Raw genomic sequence first — 18,507 nt, 5'->3', positions numbered from 1 at the left:
AACAACAACAAAACACAATCGTGTGAACTATCTTAACAAAAACATACTTAATACTCAAGCAAATGCTGTCGAGAAAGAACAACAGCCAGGCTAGGGCAAGGAAAACACAGTCATATTCAGCAGTAGTTCATACGGGGATGGGTTGTTGTACACACTATAGTTGTCCCTTTTGACCATACAGTAATATACCTCATCAGTAGCATTATGCCCTTTGAATCTGAGGGGGCACGTATCCCCCTCATCCAATATATATTGTTTATTTTAACACAGATTTAATGATAGGATATTGAATTTAGTCATCAGTGCTCCCCTCAAAAAACTCTGATACCTGGCCACATAGCAACAAAACCTGAAGGGGTGTTCATTAAAGGAAAAATCTCATAGGATCTTACAACAGGCAGGACAAGTCGTTTGTCTTTATGCTTTTTCTTGGGCTTTGATAGGCTACAGAGTGATTACAATGAATTCATAGTTTGCACACTTTTGGGTTGCAGACACATTCAACTGACAGCATTTCGACCAGCGTAACTGAAAAAAGGGGAGGGGGGAAATGCTGCAACTCCCTTTACTGTGTAACTAAAGTAATCATTTAACATAATCAATCATAACTTGCCATGATGACATGTCATCACATCTGCCGGGTTTAAGTACGGATTCCAAATCAGCTTCAGAGACGGCCACTAAGAGCTGGTCCTATATCAGTTTGTCCGTCAGTGACCAACACACAGGTGAACAAAACAAGTATGCACTGAGTGTACAAAACATTAGGAACACCTTATGAGTTTGACCCCTCCTTTCGCCCTCAGAACAGTCTCAATTCGTCGGGGCACGGACTCTACAAGGTGTCGAAAGCGTTCCACAGGGACGCTGGCCTATGTTGACTCCAATGCTTCCCACAGTTGTGTCAAGTTGGTTTGATGTCCTTTGGGTGGTGGACCATTCCTGATACACAAGGGACTGTTGAGCGTGAAAATAACACCAGCGTTGCAGTTCTTGACACACTCAACCCGGTGCACCTGGCACCTACTACCATACCCAGTTCAAAGGCACTTAAATCTGTTGTCTTGCCCATTCACCCTCTGAATGACACATACACAATCCATGTCTCAAGACTTCAAAATCCTTCTTTAACATGTCTCCTCCCCTTCATCTACACTGATTTGAAGTGGATTTAACAAGTGACATCAACAAAGGATCATAGCTTTCACCTGGTCAGTCTTAAGTAGATATCGACTTCGTCACGAAACTGATCTAGAACCAACGCCTAGTAGCAACCTCTCTCTGTGTAAGGTTTGACCGAGAAGACTTAAACTGACTAGAGATCAGTAATACTACAGAATTTACACCATAGCGGACAAACTGATCTAGGACCAGCTTTTAGTGGTTGTCTCTATGGGGTCAACTTTGACAAACAAACAACTTACACCCCAAATGTTTTTAATCTGCAACAATTCCTCTGAACATAGCTTCCATGTACCGTTATGTGCCTTTGCTTACAGACAGCACAAAGTGCAGACTAACAACTTGTCTTATATGAACCTCACACTGAAAAACATTAAGTTACGTGGTTGCGAAATGCTGAAATCCGTAATGTGGTATTAACATCATAACCAAGTTAAGTCATTGACATTTGAGTCATTTAGCAGACGCTCTTATCCAGAGCGACTTACAGGAGCAATTAGGGTTAAGTGCCTTGCTCAAGGGCACATCCGTCAGATTTTTTTCCACCTAGTCGGCTCGGGGATTTGAACCGGCGACCTTTCACTCTTAACCGACAGGCTATCTGCTGCCCTTGGCATGTGGTACAATATACATTATGGGTGTAACACCATTTCATCTTCAACCACAAGTTCATCTCCAGTAAACAAACTGACAACAAAATAAATATTTTCTGTATATGTGGGCTGCTTCTCTATGTCACAATTACCAGATATTATTATTATTACTGAAGATATCTAAACCGATATCAGTAGAAAACTGTGAAGGGAAAAACATATTTTTTTTACAATAGTAGAACTCAACTCCATTCCACAGTAGGAACAAGATTTGCCAAAGCCCCTGACATTCGAATTGGAAAGATTTCTGTCATCGCAGAGGGGTCGAGGTTAGGGTTTCGGAAGCAGGGGTTGATGGGATATCTGTTGGAGTGAGTCTGGCTGAATACGGGGCTGAGCGGGCCCGGGCAGTGCTGCCGCCTGGCACGGCGCTACACGCTTGTCCGACACTTGGGGAAGATGGGACCTCCTTCAAGCCTTCTCTTTCTTACTGTGGTCAGAGAAGAAGAAATTGAAATTAGTTCAACTATTAAAACACATCGGCAGCTTTGGTCAAATCAGGTTTTATTCAAACACAACACATACTTGACTCAAAGGAAAGGCAATGAAGGAAGAGTTTGAAGTTTAGAAAAACAGTTTGAAAGATTTGGGAACAGGTAAAGAAAGCAGGAAAAAAAACCTGTTCCAAACATTTGAAAGAGATGGTTAAGAAGAAAATAGAAGCATGAACTGTAAAGAGCCCTTAAGCAAGCAGTCCCCTTCTGTAAAAGACCCACTTAAGAACTACTGAAGAAAGATCTGCCACTGTCGGGAAGAGAAGAGATGACGAGGCGGAATGGAAGGCACCACGCAGGGAGTCGTGGGTAGAACTCAAGGAAAAGAAGCGTCAGGTTGAAGAGGTAGGACGATACAACTGCTGTCTTTACTTTCTTGGTCTTGGGTTTGGTGAGTTTCGGCTTGAACTTTTTTACCAAATGCCCTCTCCAGTTCCGGCACGGACAGAGTGAGGGTGAAGGAATTGTCCGAGTGATGATCAGATCGGATTACCCGAGCTGCAACACAACAGTGGTAAACACATAAAACAAACAAACATAGACACACACACACACACACACACACACACACAAGCAATATGAGTGAAGCACACGCACACACTTACACACAAACAGTGAGTGACAGTTGTCAGATCTGACATGCATTCTCTTTCACTCACTCTTGACGAGAAAAAGTGCTATGATCAAATAGACGTCAACCAAGACGAGAGCGCCTCATGCACATCTTTGGAAGTAGATAGAACTGGTACCATGCCGTGTTCAGGAGAAAATGTCATCGTTATGTAAAACAACCACGATGACACATTGATGTTTGTGTGCAAACTAGGTCAATCATTTCGTTCCAAGAGATTAGTACAAGACCATATCTTAAATTTGTTTTTTTTACAGTCTTTGTACAAGACCTGACGTGTCTTTGATCATGTGTTTTGGACCCAAAACATTTAGCCCGATGACTCTCACTAAGATCTCCCGCTGCTCTGTCGTTCGCTGCAGACTTTATTCTGAGACTGCCGTCACCGAAGTTGTTTTTGTGGTGTCGAGGGGCACGAGGGATGATGTACTAAACAAAGGCATCATCAATTGGATCATCTCTAACCAATCAGATTATCAAAGCCAATGGTGAATTTTCAAACCGCCGCTTTAGCCACGTGCGTTCTGGCTCTGGCCCAACCCATGAGTTTCTGGACCAATCAGACGGCCCCGAATGTGTTCGGCAACAACCCAAGTCCCCGAATAGACCAATTTGAGGGCACATCCAAAATGGCATCCTATTCCCCATGTAGTGCACTACTTTTGACCAGAGCCCTATTGTACGGGTTAGTGAACTATAAAGGGAATAGGGTGCCATTTGGGATGCAGCCCCATGTCTCTAGTGGTGTCTCAGCTGTTGTGAGGGATCACACTGGGCAGTCTGGGAGTGTTTCACTGGAACACCACTTTAGTTCTAGTGAGGTCATCATCCAGGAAGGGATCCAAACAGCCGAGTGTTGTGATTGGCTTGGCTCCTCCCATTATTTAGTTACATAAAACAGTGATGGTGAATTAAGATGGATTACAATGGGCTACTACGAGGTCTAGTTACAGCCGACGCATGCTCTGCACCTTCTCTAGCAGGTTTCATTAGTTCAACGTTGTTTTGGAAAATGGAGTGAGAGGTGGGTGGGTGTCTGAACATCTCTAAGATTGTGAGTAACGATGGGAGAGAAACAGTGAGTATAAAAGAGATATTTTAATCCATTGTTTGTGAGTGAGTCTTTGAACCTCAATCTCAGCCAGGTTGTTAGCATTAGCAGAACCGTCATCTCACCCAGGTCGTTGTTGTTCATCATGGCGTTGGAGCCCCTCAGCCTGGGGCCCTGCAGGGTAAAGTGGTAGCCAAACTTCAACAACGTGGTGTTCTTCTCCAGCATGCTGGCTATCTCCATCTCCACCTTGTTACCTAGCGGCTGGCTCTGGAGGAAGGGGAGAGGGGGAATCCGACCTGGGTTCAAATAGTATTCGTTTCCTTTCCAAATTGAGCGTTTGATTGAGCCTGTCTGCACTGTCAGATGGGCAGCTTAAATAATTGGTGGGGAGGGGAAATGGACATAGAAGGAATCACCCAGCGGGTAAAACTGGTTGAAATAACGGCATTACAAACCAATTTAAAACCAGACATTACGTCGTGTAAACCAGTGAAACTAGATGATTTCCCCAACGTCCTGTTTGAAATAACCGGTTACAATGATGCCATTTCTGGTTGTCATTTCAACCAGCTTGTCCGCTGGGTATTGTTCATCCATGACTCAGCACAATGACTAAAATGAAAGGTGACGTTGTTAGTAAAGTGTATAAATATAAAACATTCCGGAATCAAAGAGATTCAACATAGTTTATGTTAGGAAAAAATTATTCACTGGCAAGAAGTAGCCCGGCGTGGGCAAAACTGGTTGAAATTAGGTCGTTTGCAACAACCAGATTTCAACCAGTTTTGGCTGCAATCTGATTAAGCAGGTTGCAGTGATGTCCTTTTCAGCCAGTTTTCCCCCACTGGGAAGGAATAACGACTACTAAGTGTTCACACTGGCAGAAATATCACACCACAGTGAATGAATTTAATGACTGGCTTTTTACAATCTGACCCTGTTGAAACAGTAGAAGTGGTCCTCGTGACAAAAAAAGACCACGATTTCTTTGGGATTTTCACAAAATGTGTTCCAGAGAACGGCCCTTTTAGGAGGAAGGATTGTCGACATGTATTTGACATTTGGTATCGTAAAGCATCATTGAGAAAGATATGGGACCTTTTGGCATTACCCAGGTCTCCAATGACGATTGTGTTGTATTTCATTGTACCTGGTTGTCGATCTTGAGTTCCTGCAGGGTTGTGTTGGTCTGTAGTGAGGCAATGAGAGCCAGGATACCCGTCCCTGTGATGAAGTTGGATTCTATGTTTAGACTCTTCAGCGTGGTGTTCACCTTCAGCATCTCTGCCAGGGCCTGAGGCACAGAGACACAGCAAACGGGGACAGTATATTTATACGGGCTATAATTACAGGCATGTCTGTGTCTGAAATTGCACCATTTCCCCTATATACATGTAACAGTGTTCCTTCCTTCCCTCTCCTCGCCCCTACCTGGGCTCGAACCAGAGACACTCTGCACACATCAACAACAGTCTCCCACGAAGCATCGTTACCCATCACCACCATTTTTGATTCCAACCGCTGTGTCTTTGTGAGACGCAGAGTAGATGAACGGATGATGGTTCCCACCATGAAGAATGGAGGAGGTGGTGTGATGGTGCTTTGCTGGTGACACTGTCAGTGATTTATTTAGAATTCAAGGCACACCTAACCAGCCTGGCTACCACAGCATTCTGCGGCGATACGCCGTCCCATCTGGTTTGCGCTTGGTGGGACTATTATGTTTTTCAACAGCACAATGACCCAACACCTCTCCAGGCTGTGTAAGGGCTATTTGACCAAGAAGGAGAGTGATGGAGTGCTGCATCAGATGACCTGGTCTCCACAATCACCTGATTCAACCCAATTGAGATGGTTTGGGGATGAGTTGGACCGCAGAGTGAAGGAAGAGCAGCCAGTGTGCAAAGCTGTCATCAAGGCAAAAAGGTGTCTACTTTGAAGAATATAAAATGTATTTGGATTTGTGTTACACTTGTTTGGTTACTACATGATTCCATTTGTGTTATTTCATAGTTTTGATGTCTTCAATATTACTCTACAATGTAGAAAACAGCAAAAATAAAGAAAAACCCTTGAATGAGTAGGTGTGTCCAAACTTTTGACTGGTACTGAATTTTTGACCAGGCCACAGGCCCAGGTATCAATGCCAAAGGGAGGTCGTTTTTAAAAATTGAATTTCCAGATGGAGACGACTTTTTAATTAAGACTTGGAGATGTGTACATTCACATTGTCTGATGTAACTGCTACAATCATTTGTGCAGGTGATTTGGTAAAACAGCAATACTCACAAAGGCTACGGGATTATTACTCCTGGTTCCCACCATGCTGAAGCGTTCCACTACAGTGTTCTCCATCAGCGATTCTGCAAAAGCCTTCAGTGTCTTCACTGGAATGTTCTGGAACACAATCAATAAAGCCACACACACACGACTGTTTGAAAATCGGACGGACGACTAATGCATTTGAAAAAGACTGGAGAATAACCTAAATATAAACGCTGACTCCAGAGTAGAGGTTTGCCCTGACCTCTTGAAGTCAGACTGAGAATAGTGTGGTACTATGAGAATACGTGTCTCTCCTTTGTGGGTCGGGTTGGTAGAGCACGGCACTTGCAATGCCAGGGTTGTGGGTTCGATTCACACGGGGAACCAGTATTAAAATTAAAAAAATATGAAAATGTATGCACTAACTACTGTAAATCGCTCTGGATAAGAGCGTCTGCTAAAAGACTAAAGGGGAAAAAAAGGAAATAAAAAAGGTATAGGAGGAGGACATAATGACAGCGTATACATCTTTTTAACTGACCGTGTGCATGTGAATCAACGTAATGTAGCACCTTGATGTTGTTGAGGTTGACCTCCAGCAGGTCAGGGTCGTTCCTCTGCATCCTCAACAGCGTCTCCTCCACGTCAGTAGAGTTGGGCTGCTCATCAGGCACAGGCTTATACTGAGTACACTGGATAACACCTATAGGAAAACACAGGCTTATACCGAGTACACTGGATAACACCTATAGGAAAACACAGGCTTATACCGAGTACACTGGATAACACCTATAGGAAAACACAGGCTTATACCGAGTACACTGGATAACACCTATAGGAAAACACAGGCTTATACCGAGTACACTGGATAACACCTATAGGAAAACACAGGCTTATACCGAGTACACTGGATAACACCTATAGGAAAACACAGGCTTATACCGAGTACACTGGATAACACCTATAGGAAAACACAGGCTTATACCGAGTACACTGGATAACACCTATAGGAAAACACAGGCTTATACCGAGTACACTGGATAACACCTATAGGAAAACACAGGCTTATACCGAGTACACTGGATAACACCTATAGGAAAACACAGGCTTATACCGAGTACACTGGATAACACCTATAGGAAAACACAGGCTTATACCGAGTACACTGGATAACACCTATAGGAAAACACAGGCTTATACCGAGTACACTGGATAACACCTATAGGAAAACACAGGCTTATACCGAGTACACTGGATAACACCTATAGGAAAACACAGGCTTATACCGAGTACACTGGATAACACCTATAGGAAAACACAGGCTTATACTGAGTACACTGGATAACACCTATAGGAAAACACAGGCTTATACTGAGTACACTGGATAACACCTATAGGAAAACACAGGCTTATACCGAGTACACTGGATAACACCTATAGGAAAACACAGGCTTATACTGAGTACACTGGATAACACAGAAATATGTTATCAATACGTAAAGCGCATTCGGAAAGTATTCAGATCCCTTGACATCTTCCACATTTAGTTACATTACAGCCTTATTCTAAAATGGATACATTTAAAAAAAAATCCTCATCAATCTACACACAATACTCCATAATGACAAAGTGAAAACAGGTTTTTAGAATTTTTTTCCCAATGTATTACAAATAAAAAACAGAAATACCTTATTTACGTAAGTATTCAGACCCTTTGCTATGAGACTCAAAACTGAGCTCAGGTGCATCGTGTTTCCATTGATCCTCCTTGACATGTTTCTACAACTTGATTGGCGTCCACCTGTGGTAAATGCAATTGATTGGACATGATTTGGAAAGGCACACACCTGTCTATATATGGTCCCACAGTTGACAGTGCATGTCAGAGCAAAAACCAAGTCATGAGGTCAAAGGAATTATCCGTAGAGCTCCGAGATAGGATTGTGTCAAGGCACAGATCTGGGGAAGGGTACCGAAAAAAATCTGGCACAATCCCTACGGTGAAGCATGGTGGTGGCAGCATCATGCTGTGGGGATGTTTTTCAGTAGCAGGGACTAGGGGACTATTGAGGATCAAGGGAAAGATGAACGGAGCAAAGTACAGAGAGATCCTTGATGAAAACCAACTCCAGAGCGCCGACTGGGGCCAAGGGTCACCTTCCAACTGGACAACGAACCTAAGCACACAGCCAAGACAACGCAGGAGTGACTTCGGGACAAGTCTCTGAATGTCCTTGAGTGGCCCAGCCAGAACCCAGACTTAAACCCGATCTAACATCTCTGGAGAGACCTGAAACTAGCCGTGCAGCGACGCTCCCCATCCAACCTGACAGAGCTGGAGAGGATCTGCAGAGAAGAATGGAAGAAACTCCCCAAATACAGGTGTGCCAAGCTTGTTGTGTCATACCCAAGAAGACTTGAGGCTGTAATCACTGCCAAAGGTGCTTCAACAAAGTACTGAGCAAAGGGTCTGAATAATTATGTAAATGTGATATTTCCGATTAAAAAAAAAAAAAAAACATTTGCAAAACTTTCGAAAAAAACTGTTTTTGCTTTGTCATTATGGGGTATTGTGTATAGATTGATGAGGGGGGAAAACTATTTAATCCATTTTAGAATAAGGCTGTAAAGTAGCAAAAGGTGGAAAAAGTCAAATGGTCTGAATACTTTCCAAATGCACAGCATATAATGTAAATCAGTAATATCAAATGCACTCTTGATGTTCAATGTCGAAAGTTAATAAATATTTGCTGCACTTAGTTTGTTTGGCTAAATCAACACGTTTTTCAATTATATTATTTAACGTCAGAAATGGTGCAACGGAGGATTGTAAAAAGTCTTCAGTTGTAAACAGGAACATTTTGTCCAGTTCTCTTTAGACCTTTGACGTTGGTTCCAATTCATGTTTTATTTTTAACTTCCCTGAACTGTCTGAAACACGTACGCGTTGGTGCCACTATTTCTCAAATCCACTTGAAAAGCAAAACCCGAATAAGTACAATACATGAAATGATAAACAGAGGAATCATTGTTAAAAACGATGCCCGAGAGCTTTGGCACAGACAGGAGGGATACAGACACACACACACACACACACACACACACACACACACACGGTGCACTTACCGGCATAGACAGGAGGGATACAGACACACACACAGTACACTTACTGTTAAGGCCTTGTTTGTTGACTATATTGCTGCTGGCCAAAGCCTCGTAGTACTGCTGGTTACTCATCAGAGTGTGCATTCCCAGAATGGCTGGAGGGAGGGAAGAGGAGAGATGGACAAAAGGAGGGAGAGAGAGAGAGAGAGAGAACGGGAAAGAAACATTAAGTGAGCGATGTGGAGAGAGGAGGGAGACAATTGTTTTTTTTAAAGTAGTTAGAAACAAAAGGAGAGAGAGAAATAGAGTGGAAACAGAGAGAGAGAGAGGAGATGAGAGAGAGAGAGAGAGAGAGAGAGAGAGAGAGAGAGAGAGAGAGAGAGAGAGAGAGAGAGAGAGAGAGAGAGAGAGAGAGAGAGAGAGAGAGAGAGAGAGAGAGAGAGAGAGAGAGAGAGAGAGAGAGAGAGAGAGAGAGAGAGAGAGAGAGAGAGAGAGAGAGAGAGAGAGAGAGATGGGAGAGAGAGAGAGAGGAGATGGGAGAGAGAGAGAGAGAGAGAGAGGGGGAGATGGGAGAGAGAGTACATTGTGTCAAATGACGTGAACACTGAGGGATAAACACAGAAGAATTGACGTGGGTGTGTGTGCCAACGCTCTCCTCAGCCAAGTAAACATCATATGCTGAACTAAGACAGCAGACAGGACACCCACAAGTGGGCCTTGAGAGCTGCCTCGTTCATAACTCGCAAACATCCAAGCCAAACTATCGGCCCTGCAAAACATTTCACACACAGCAGTAGATAGTCGTCCCTGTCATAGCCAGACATACAAAAGAACAACACGTGCGTCGATGCCAGCGTCTGCAAGTCATTATTAAACACATTGTTTAAATAGCACCTGTCACTGTTGCAGACGTCACACAATGCAGACATTCTCCCTGGCTCGGGTGACCTCTGCTGCCACAGTTAGAACGGTCCCTATGATGGCTATGGTCCCTTTTTGATTATCGCAAAGATCACGGTTTTAGCTTTAATTTGAACCTTAGTTTTAGCTTTGCCCCCCCCCCCCCCCCCCCCCCCTCTCTATTTTACTTTTCAGGGTCCTTAGGTTTTTGAAAAACGCTTTAAATCAAATGTATTATTATTAGTAGTAGTAGTTTTATCTTGTGTCCAGTTTGATGGGAAAACTCAAATAAGATGTGCTTTCTGGACCACCGTAGATGACTTGGAGCACAAATTAACAAAAGGGAGTGAAAAGAGGGCAGTTCGGCAGAGAGGCAACAACAAAAAAAAAGAGCCAGTGTATTATTTTCATCTGTCAGAATGATAGAGTGTGAGAACAGTTCGTTTTCTTTGAGATAAACAACGGAGAACGAGCCGTCCATTTTAAGCAGCCGTGAAGAGTTAGTTGGAAACTCACCATGAGGAGGCTGTGGATTAATTACAAACCATTGGAAATGTCTGGGAGGACCAAAACAAAACGCTGGCAAACAAACCACTAGTCACCGATTAACACTAACACTTAGGGAAGCGGAGAGAAATGCAGCCAAGATAAATGTGCAGCTAGAGTTAGGGCCGGGACGATAGCAGTATATGAACCAGCAGTACCCGAGGCAAAAATGAAAACACAAAGCAGACCAAACTCTTTGGTCTTTTAATAAAAACCTGCTGTATGTCAAATATTGTGCGCTTCAGTTTGGATATTAAATGAATGTGACTCTGGATGACAACATAATGATGTTTGTTTCCCGCATTAGAGCAGTTTTCCTGAAGAAGCTAAATTCGCTTTGTGTTTTACTTCCTTGCCACGATACTAACGGGCACTGGTATCGTCGCGGCCCTAGCTAGTGTGTGGGCTGGCAAATACCGCGGCTGCTTGTCATAAGGCCCAGAGAGAGGGCAACCATGGTGTCCAACAGCAGTCATGGAAGGGGTGATGAAGATGGCAGCGTATGGGAGGGGTGGGAGACAGGGAGGAGGAGGAGGAGAAGGGTGGGATCACTAGAAGAGATAGAGGAGAGTTAGAGAGAAAAGGAGGAAGTTACTGACTGGAGGAGTGAACAGTGAAGTTGATTGAGTGTCAGTGACCGTTCTAAAGTGACTGTTTAGTTAGCGTGGATTTCGACTATATTAGCTGAAGTTGGTGAATAGACTGAAAATAAAAGAGGAACGGTGATAGCGGGGAAAGATGGCAAAAAGGGATCTGTTTACGTCCGTCTGTCTGTAAAGGGGAGTGTGCACGTGAAGGTGCATGGTTTTTCTACCGGCAATGTCGCAGATCTCAGCGTCGCTGGCGTTGGCCAGTGCCTCCTCCAGCTCTGGCTCCAGAGATACATTCTCCATGATGGGGTCCACCATATCCTTAGGTATAAAGACTTTACCTGGAAGATAGGGGACAATCATTAATACAACACATGCCACTATTCATCTCCACCCGGCACAGCCAGAAGAAGGACTGGACACATCTAGGAGCCTGGTTCCTCTCTAGGTGTCTTCCTAGTTCCGGCCTTTCTAGGGACTTTTTCCCTAGTCACCGTGCTTCAGAATCTGCATTGTTTGCTCTTTTTCTCTGTAAAGCACTTTGTGACAACTGTTGGTGTAAAAAGGGCTTTATAAAATACATTTGATTGATTGAATTTGAACTAGCTCGTTGGAACTAGAACTAGCTAGTTCCTAATGAAATGCTTTAATTGGTCATTTTGACTGCAGGAAAGCAGAAAAATCAGTGCCTCGATATTAAAATAGACCGATCATTACCCAATCACCAGTAGCCAACTACCATTACATAGTGAACATGACCATACATTATGTGAGGAAAACTTCCATTTTAATTCCATCTAGGTTACACTGACTGATAATGGAAAATACAAGGCTGATATGCAATATCATCTCACATCATGGGGCGCTTCTCATATCGTCACTCAAGAGTGAGCTGTAAAAAGCCAGGCAGCCTGTTGGGACAGATGGGGGGCGAAGACCTTGTCGTGTTATACCCAGCCATGTCTGACATGTAGTGCCCCACGTCACGCCGCCCCGGCCAAGCCTCAGAACACCGGAACAGGATTATGTGAACGAACACTGGGGGGGAGGAAGGCTGCAGTGACAGGCTGTGTGTGTGGTCCAAATATCGTCCGTTCTCCTAAAGTTTGCAGACTGTGCACTTGTCTTGAACACTCCCTGTCATGGATCTAAAAGGAATATTTGGCTGGAGGGAATAAATCCATAAACGGGAAGTGTGCAAGTGCAGACTTTGGGGGGAAAAAAAGAATTGGGACGTAGCCACAGTCTACCATATCTGATCTAGGATCAGGTTCCTCCCTGTCCATGTAATCATATTCATTTGGCTCTAAAAGGCTAAACTGATGCTAGTTCAGCACTCCTACTCTGAGACTCTTTATGAATACATGCCCAGAGGTCTGAGGTCTTACTCATATCAGTTCCAGGTCCAGGATCAGTTACAGCACCGTCTGTCCTGCTGGCTTTGACTGTAGCCTGGATTATCTGTTCTGGGGTCTGTGGAACCAGTGGAGATGTTCCAACTGGAAAGTCACCTCACCTTCAGGCTAGCTGCTGGGTGCCAGGATGTAGCAGGATGTTCGTCTCTGTGGTTGGTCGGTACCTGTCATCTATCAGGCTTGGCTGAGACACAGTGCTTGCTTGAGTGTTGGAGATTGGCTACATTGCAGCCGGACTGCACAGAATCAGTGATCTACAAATCACCTCACATCCCAAATAATACTCCTTATGTGATCAAGATTGGAGATTCCGGGCCTCACCTCGCTGAAACTGATCCCCCCAGACTGTACGCTGTCTGGCGGACACACAGAGAGGCAGGCTGATACCCAGCAGGCTACATCTACACCTGAGTGGATATGGGATGAGTCAGCTGGCACCAGGCCCTGATTTCTACCTGGATATGTCCAGATATAAAGAAGGACGAACTAGAGGACTCAATTGCGGCAGGCCCAGTTTCCCAGAACCAGACTGTCTGAGATCATAATTGGTCTGATAGGTAGGCAGACACAACTCAGGCAGTTTCGTAGCTGGATATGTCCAGATATAGGCAATAACAGATGAACCAGCATACAAACTGGGTTGTGACTGGGTCCAGTTTCCTGGAACTAGAAATTGTCTGAGACCACTGATTGGTCCTGATGGATGTAGGACTTTAGGCCTTTATTTAAATGGCTGTAATGTTCTGAAAATATTTGGATTTCGGCCCGCTGGGCAGTAGGGTTCACCTCAAAAGGTTATTATCACTGCTTATATTTCCCTGGCCATGGTCCACGTTGGCCTTCAGCCACATCCCCTAGCCAAGCTAGCCCGTATCCCTTCTGTGTTCATAGATCTGACAGGATTACATGTAAACAATAGGAGGATGGCTCCACCACCACAAGTGGAGATGATGCTCAGATCAGATCTAACAGGGTCCTACCTCTCTTCTCTCCAGTGAAGCACAGGCCTATAGTGGTATTCTATCCTGCCGGGGCCTGCGGTCATACCTCTCTTCTCTCCAGTGAACGGAACCAGGTCCTCCTTGTCAGGGTGTTCCTTGGCTTGCTTCTCCAGGTGGGCTACCAGGTTCTCTCTCTGGAAGGTTCCGGTCGGCGCCTTCTTGGTCTGATCCTTCTGCCTCATCCCGGCCGGCAACAGGGCATTCTAAAGACAGGAAGGATTTATCATTGGCCGATAATGCTAACAATTGGTTGCACTTACTCTAGGTAAGAGGGTATTCTAACCACAAGGAAGGATTGTCATTGGCCAATAATGATAGCAATGGGTGGGATTGCACTTGTTTATATACAGCATTTCCACCCACTCTCGAAACATTAAACATTGAGATAGTAACACACTTCCTAGTGTGACGTATAGCCCGAATGTAAGAGTGAAAGGACACCCACAATCACTAACTGTGTTAAAATAACACTAACAGAAATAACAAAGGCAGTTCCCAGACAGCTATTCTTAGACCGTAGAATGCTAAACCAGGTCCATATTATAGCGATAGACCAATATCTTATCTTAGCTTTCAGCACCTACAGTGAACTGGCCACTTAAAGACACAGTATTTATACCTGACATATCAGTTTAACTCTTTAACATGGCTCTGTGGGAGATCTGGACGACATCGTCAAAAGTCAGGGAAAGACGGACTAGCACCACTAGATGCGCACGCACACACACACACACTCCCCCAGTCATCTAAGCCTGGGCTGGCACTCCTGGTATTGTAGGTGTCCAGACTTTATGTGAGCCGTCGACCATTCATCATAACCCTATTACAGCTTGTGTCAACACCTCGACAGATTAACTACTTACGGATAAAGATTAAGTCAAGCACCGCCGCATTATACAGTATCATACATATCTGATGGGCCTATAACTTAACATATATTATATTATAAATAACAGGTGAGGCCTACACCATGAGAAATCCCTGTTTTTCTCGACTTTCACTGGGAAGTTGGTTTTGGAAGATGGTTTGAGGATCACTGTATTGTTTAGACCTACAACTGCATATTAGAATTGAATATACAGTGATACGATATATATAGGCTAATATATGATATGAACGTGATATGATAAGTTAATATGTTCATGCTCTATAAGAATTTCAAATTATTATTATTTTTGAATTAAAAGCATTGAAAAATTAAAGTTATAAAATCTGAAATCAATCTGACAGACTTGGGCTACATCATCACCCAGCAACGCTTCCAGCTAAGATGTACTCGTGACTAAATTGGTTTGAGTATCATTTGTCAGTCTTAGTCTGTGGGAGAATCTCAAGTTCCTGCAAATTCCTCAAGTCCTTGCTTCTCGCCTCCTTAAAACCCATTGACGAGAAAGCCAGAGGTCCCACCCCTCAGACCATCTCCTGCAATGGGTTGAGGAGGCGAGAGGACGCAATTGAGATTCTCCCCGTGTTTCTCAAATGGCACCCTAATGCCTATATAGTGAGCTACTCTTAACCAAGGCTCTGGTACACCTGTAAACCTTAATATCCGAGTGTTATACCACAGTCTACTTCATAGTCTGTTTGGTATGTTTGGTTGAAGGATCTTTTCATAGTGGTAGACTTTTGAACGTGATAGCGTGATTAAATACACTGTCCTGTTACTCGAGCATCTTCCATCTCTGTTGAGCTTGTACAAAGATAAATGTTTTAGACTTACGTCAGGATCGAACTCCTAGCTCCAGATGTACACATAACCACACCAAGAAGATCAGAGTTTTAGACTCACGTCAGGATCTAACTCTTCCAGCTCATCCTCCAGCCTCTGTAGCTCTTCCTCTGAGAGTTTCTTCAGTAGTTCATCCTCATCAACGTCCCTGTAGTTCACTACTTCCTTCTTATAGGAGGTGGACATGGCGGCGCGATAGAATCCCAATGACTTCCTCCCCCTCCCCCCCAAAAAAAAGGCAACTAAGTGCCCAGCAACGTTTTCAAAAGGAAGTCTGCAAGAAGGTGGATGAAAAACAGACGAGACAAGGTTTAGTCAATATGGTTTGATTGGTCAACTAGCTGAGTCATAAGGCAGACCTACCAGCAAAATCCAAACACTGCATCTATCCAATAGATTTGAGATGAGACTATTGGTAAACACCAATAACGTGATGTGTTGGATAAACACTGAAAAGTGGGCCCTTGACTAACAGAAACTAACTTGTGTTGCTTAATTAAAGGCCTGGAATGTCCAGAGATGCCGTTAACAGTTTTTTTTTTTTATGCATTAAGAATGCTGTTTCCAGGTCCAACAACACTACCTTAAGGCAGAGTTTTTGCTGGGTGGGGTTGGATCCTACTAGTGGGTTGTGTCCCAAGCCCAGAGCATGGCTAGAAACATCCCTTACCCTTCAATGTTTGCAGATCTGTAAGATTTAATCAATATAGTTGAAGCGTCACCACTACATTGCTTAGGCCAATACCTACTGAGACAATTCAGATCTGCAAACATCAGAGGGTTAGGGCCTAGGGGTAGGGAGCAAATTAGGACAGGCTTGAAGGGTCATGTAAAAAAAAAACACTACAATCTTCATGTGGGTCAAAAAAAAACATTTGTGAACCACTGCCATTGTACTTAACTTCCGATAGTAGCTATTTTTTTACATGTAGACTACTAACTTTAGGTGGGGGGGGATCACGACCCAAAAACATTTTGAAACCACTGTTTTAAGGAGATAGGCCTGCAGTACTTTTCTTTTCTTGAAACGGAAACTGTATACCGTTTAAGAAGCAAACGGGAAAAAAACAGGGAAGGACCTACCTGAATTTGTCCAAAACGTTGCAAAACGTTTTCCATTAGGAGTATTAAAAAAAAAGAAGTTTTTCAACAGAATCGGCGTAATAAATACACCCCAGTACTCTATCTGTTGTTTGGTTTGACAACTAAACTAGCCTCCTGCTGGTCAGTGAGGAGTTTAACGTTTGTGGGCCAAACTGCAGCGGAAAGCCTGGCCTGCCTCTTAAACCCTGATGGGGGACAGCTGATAAAAACAGCTCCCCTGTCACTCCCAGTCACCTTGGAAAAGGGAACATATCTACAGAGGCCTGGAGTCTGGTGTAGCAATGCATGATTATGAACATAATGACGGTGTCTCGTAGCTTCCTAGCTCAAGGTTATCGTACTACATTACCTATACATTTAAGTCATTTAGCAAAGGTCATTATCCAGTGCAACTTAGTGCATTCATCTTTTAAGGTAGCTAGGTAAGACATCCACATACCATAAGTACTACTTACTTAGTACTTACTTACACATACAGCACAAATTGTAAGACATTAGGCTAATAATATAAGTGACATTCAAGAACTTAACACTAAATCTGTCAAAATGCCTGAATTGACAATCTTTTCACAATGTTATTTAAAATGCCCATTTGTTCCAATATAATGTCTTATGTTAACTGCAAACAATGTTATACTATATTAGGAAAGAAGTGGAGTTGGGAGATAAGTTCATGTTTAGAACGCTTGTAATTGTCGCTATCAGTTTCTGGAGTTGATGCAAAGCAGGCCAGACAGCAAAGTAATGCAAAAGGTTGTTTTTGTCATTGGGTAGTAGACCTGCAATATTTTGGTATTATTTTTAAAAGAAAATACACTTCAATTGTGATTTAAAAGCCATAGGTTAACAAGATATAGGTCGGGAATTTATGCAGGCGGACAGCTGTCTGTCATTCATAGGCAGATTCGAAAGAATGCACAACTTTGCATTATAAATACTAAAATGAACAAATTGCTTATTCAAAGTAACAATGCTTCAGTTTTTTCCCCACACTTCGAGGGAACACCGGTTCCTTTGAAGTTTTAGTTAGGGTCTGTGTTAAATCATGGGATATGGCACAATTTATTTATATGCTAATTATTCGTGAGTTTTTGTATTTGTTAAGGACTAGTCCGCTAGTTTTCATATGCACGTACCTCCTCCACTGCTTATCCCGGCTATTTATAGCGAACGGGTCCCGCTTTGTGACAGTTGAATACTTTGACCAGATATGGATTATTTTCTGGCCAGTCGAGTCACACTAAAGAGTCGCTTCATACAAGGAAAGTAAAAGTACGCCGCAACCAAGGGTGGGAAAAAAAGTTGGGAATCCGCACGGATATCCTCGAATGTTGTCAACTGCAGCCGAGTTGAAATCCTGAAATTTGCTTTCGACTCGTCTTTCAGTGGTTTGCGTAATGTAGTACAACACTCCCACGAAGGCAAAGTAAACTCACCGACCCCCTACTCCTCCTCACCCGGCGCTGCCAGTCAAGTGATGTCACACTTGTTCTTCAGGCAAGTGAGCTGCTACATGCGCCATTATAATGATACACTCGCCATTTACATTACCGTTAGAGTAGACATTACCGGTACATTAGAATAACAGCAAAAACAATAGCGCGTTTTCATCGTAAATAATAAAAACCTTTGTCATTGAATACCATTTCGTATAATGTTTTAATTGAACAAAATTCACAAAACAGAATTCTCCTTTCATATTCCACTGACGGTATAAAACAGCATAGTAGTTGTACATTGTATGATCGTTCATTACTAATGACAAAGTGGTGCTTTTGAATGAAGAATTTATTCAGCTAAATCTACATTCATCCATTTCCTTCAAAAGGTAAGTTAGT

At 43.3% G+C, this 18,507-nt stretch overlaps 1 protein-coding gene across 3 annotated transcripts; it reads right to left on the bottom strand.

Moving 5' to 3' along the window:
* Nucleotides 1-1,134: 1,134 nt before the first annotated feature.
* On the bottom strand, nucleotides 1,135-18,123 carry LOC110497420 (tropomodulin-1). Of its 3 annotated transcripts, none has more exons than XM_021573518.2 (11): nucleotides 17,806-18,123; nucleotides 15,626-15,839; nucleotides 13,883-14,039; nucleotides 11,645-11,761; nucleotides 9,450-9,539; nucleotides 6,852-6,982; nucleotides 6,304-6,411; nucleotides 5,165-5,308; nucleotides 4,137-4,281; nucleotides 2,702-2,827; nucleotides 1,135-2,265 (listed from the first exon to the last, which is right to left on the bottom strand). In XM_021573518.2, exons 2-11 carry the CDS (start codon nucleotides 15,749-15,751, stop codon nucleotides 2,207-2,209), a joined length of 1,203 nt encoding a protein of 400 aa, XP_021429193.2. In that variant the 5' UTR covers nucleotides 15,752-15,839; nucleotides 17,806-18,123; the 3' UTR covers nucleotides 1,135-2,206. The 3 variants fall into 3 exon arrangements, with proteins under 3 accessions (XP_021429193.2, XP_021429194.2, XP_021429195.2); XM_021573519.2 differs by lacking the exon at nucleotides 17,806-18,123 and adding an exon at nucleotides 16,649-16,831; XM_021573520.2 differs by lacking the exon at nucleotides 2,702-2,827 and having other exon boundaries at nucleotides 17,806-18,120.
* Nucleotides 18,124-18,507: the final 384 nt, after the last annotated feature.

This window comes from Oncorhynchus mykiss, chromosome 19, assembly GCF_013265735.2.
Source record: "Oncorhynchus mykiss isolate Arlee chromosome 19, USDA_OmykA_1.1, whole genome shotgun sequence".
Classification (NCBI taxonomy): domain Eukaryota; kingdom Metazoa; phylum Chordata; class Actinopteri; order Salmoniformes; family Salmonidae; genus Oncorhynchus; species Oncorhynchus mykiss.
The sequence above is the reverse complement of the archived record's forward strand: the minus strand, read 5'-3'. Positions and strand labels throughout refer to the sequence as shown.

Bases quoted from the DNA above. Each gene is read 5' to 3' on its own strand.
- LOC110497420 (XM_021573518.2), bottom strand. From the start codon at position 15,751: ATGTCCACCTCCTATAAGAAGGAAGTAGTGAACTACAGGGACGTTGAT. The intron at 4,282-5,164 runs GTACAATGAAAT...CCCTTCCTCCAG, and splicing joins AACTCAAGATCGACAACCAG to AGCCAGCCGCTAGGTAACAA. The intron at 2,266-2,701 runs GTAAAGACAGCA...CTCTGACCACAG, and splicing joins CCAAACCCAAGACCAAGAAA to TAAGAAAGAGAAGGCTTGAA.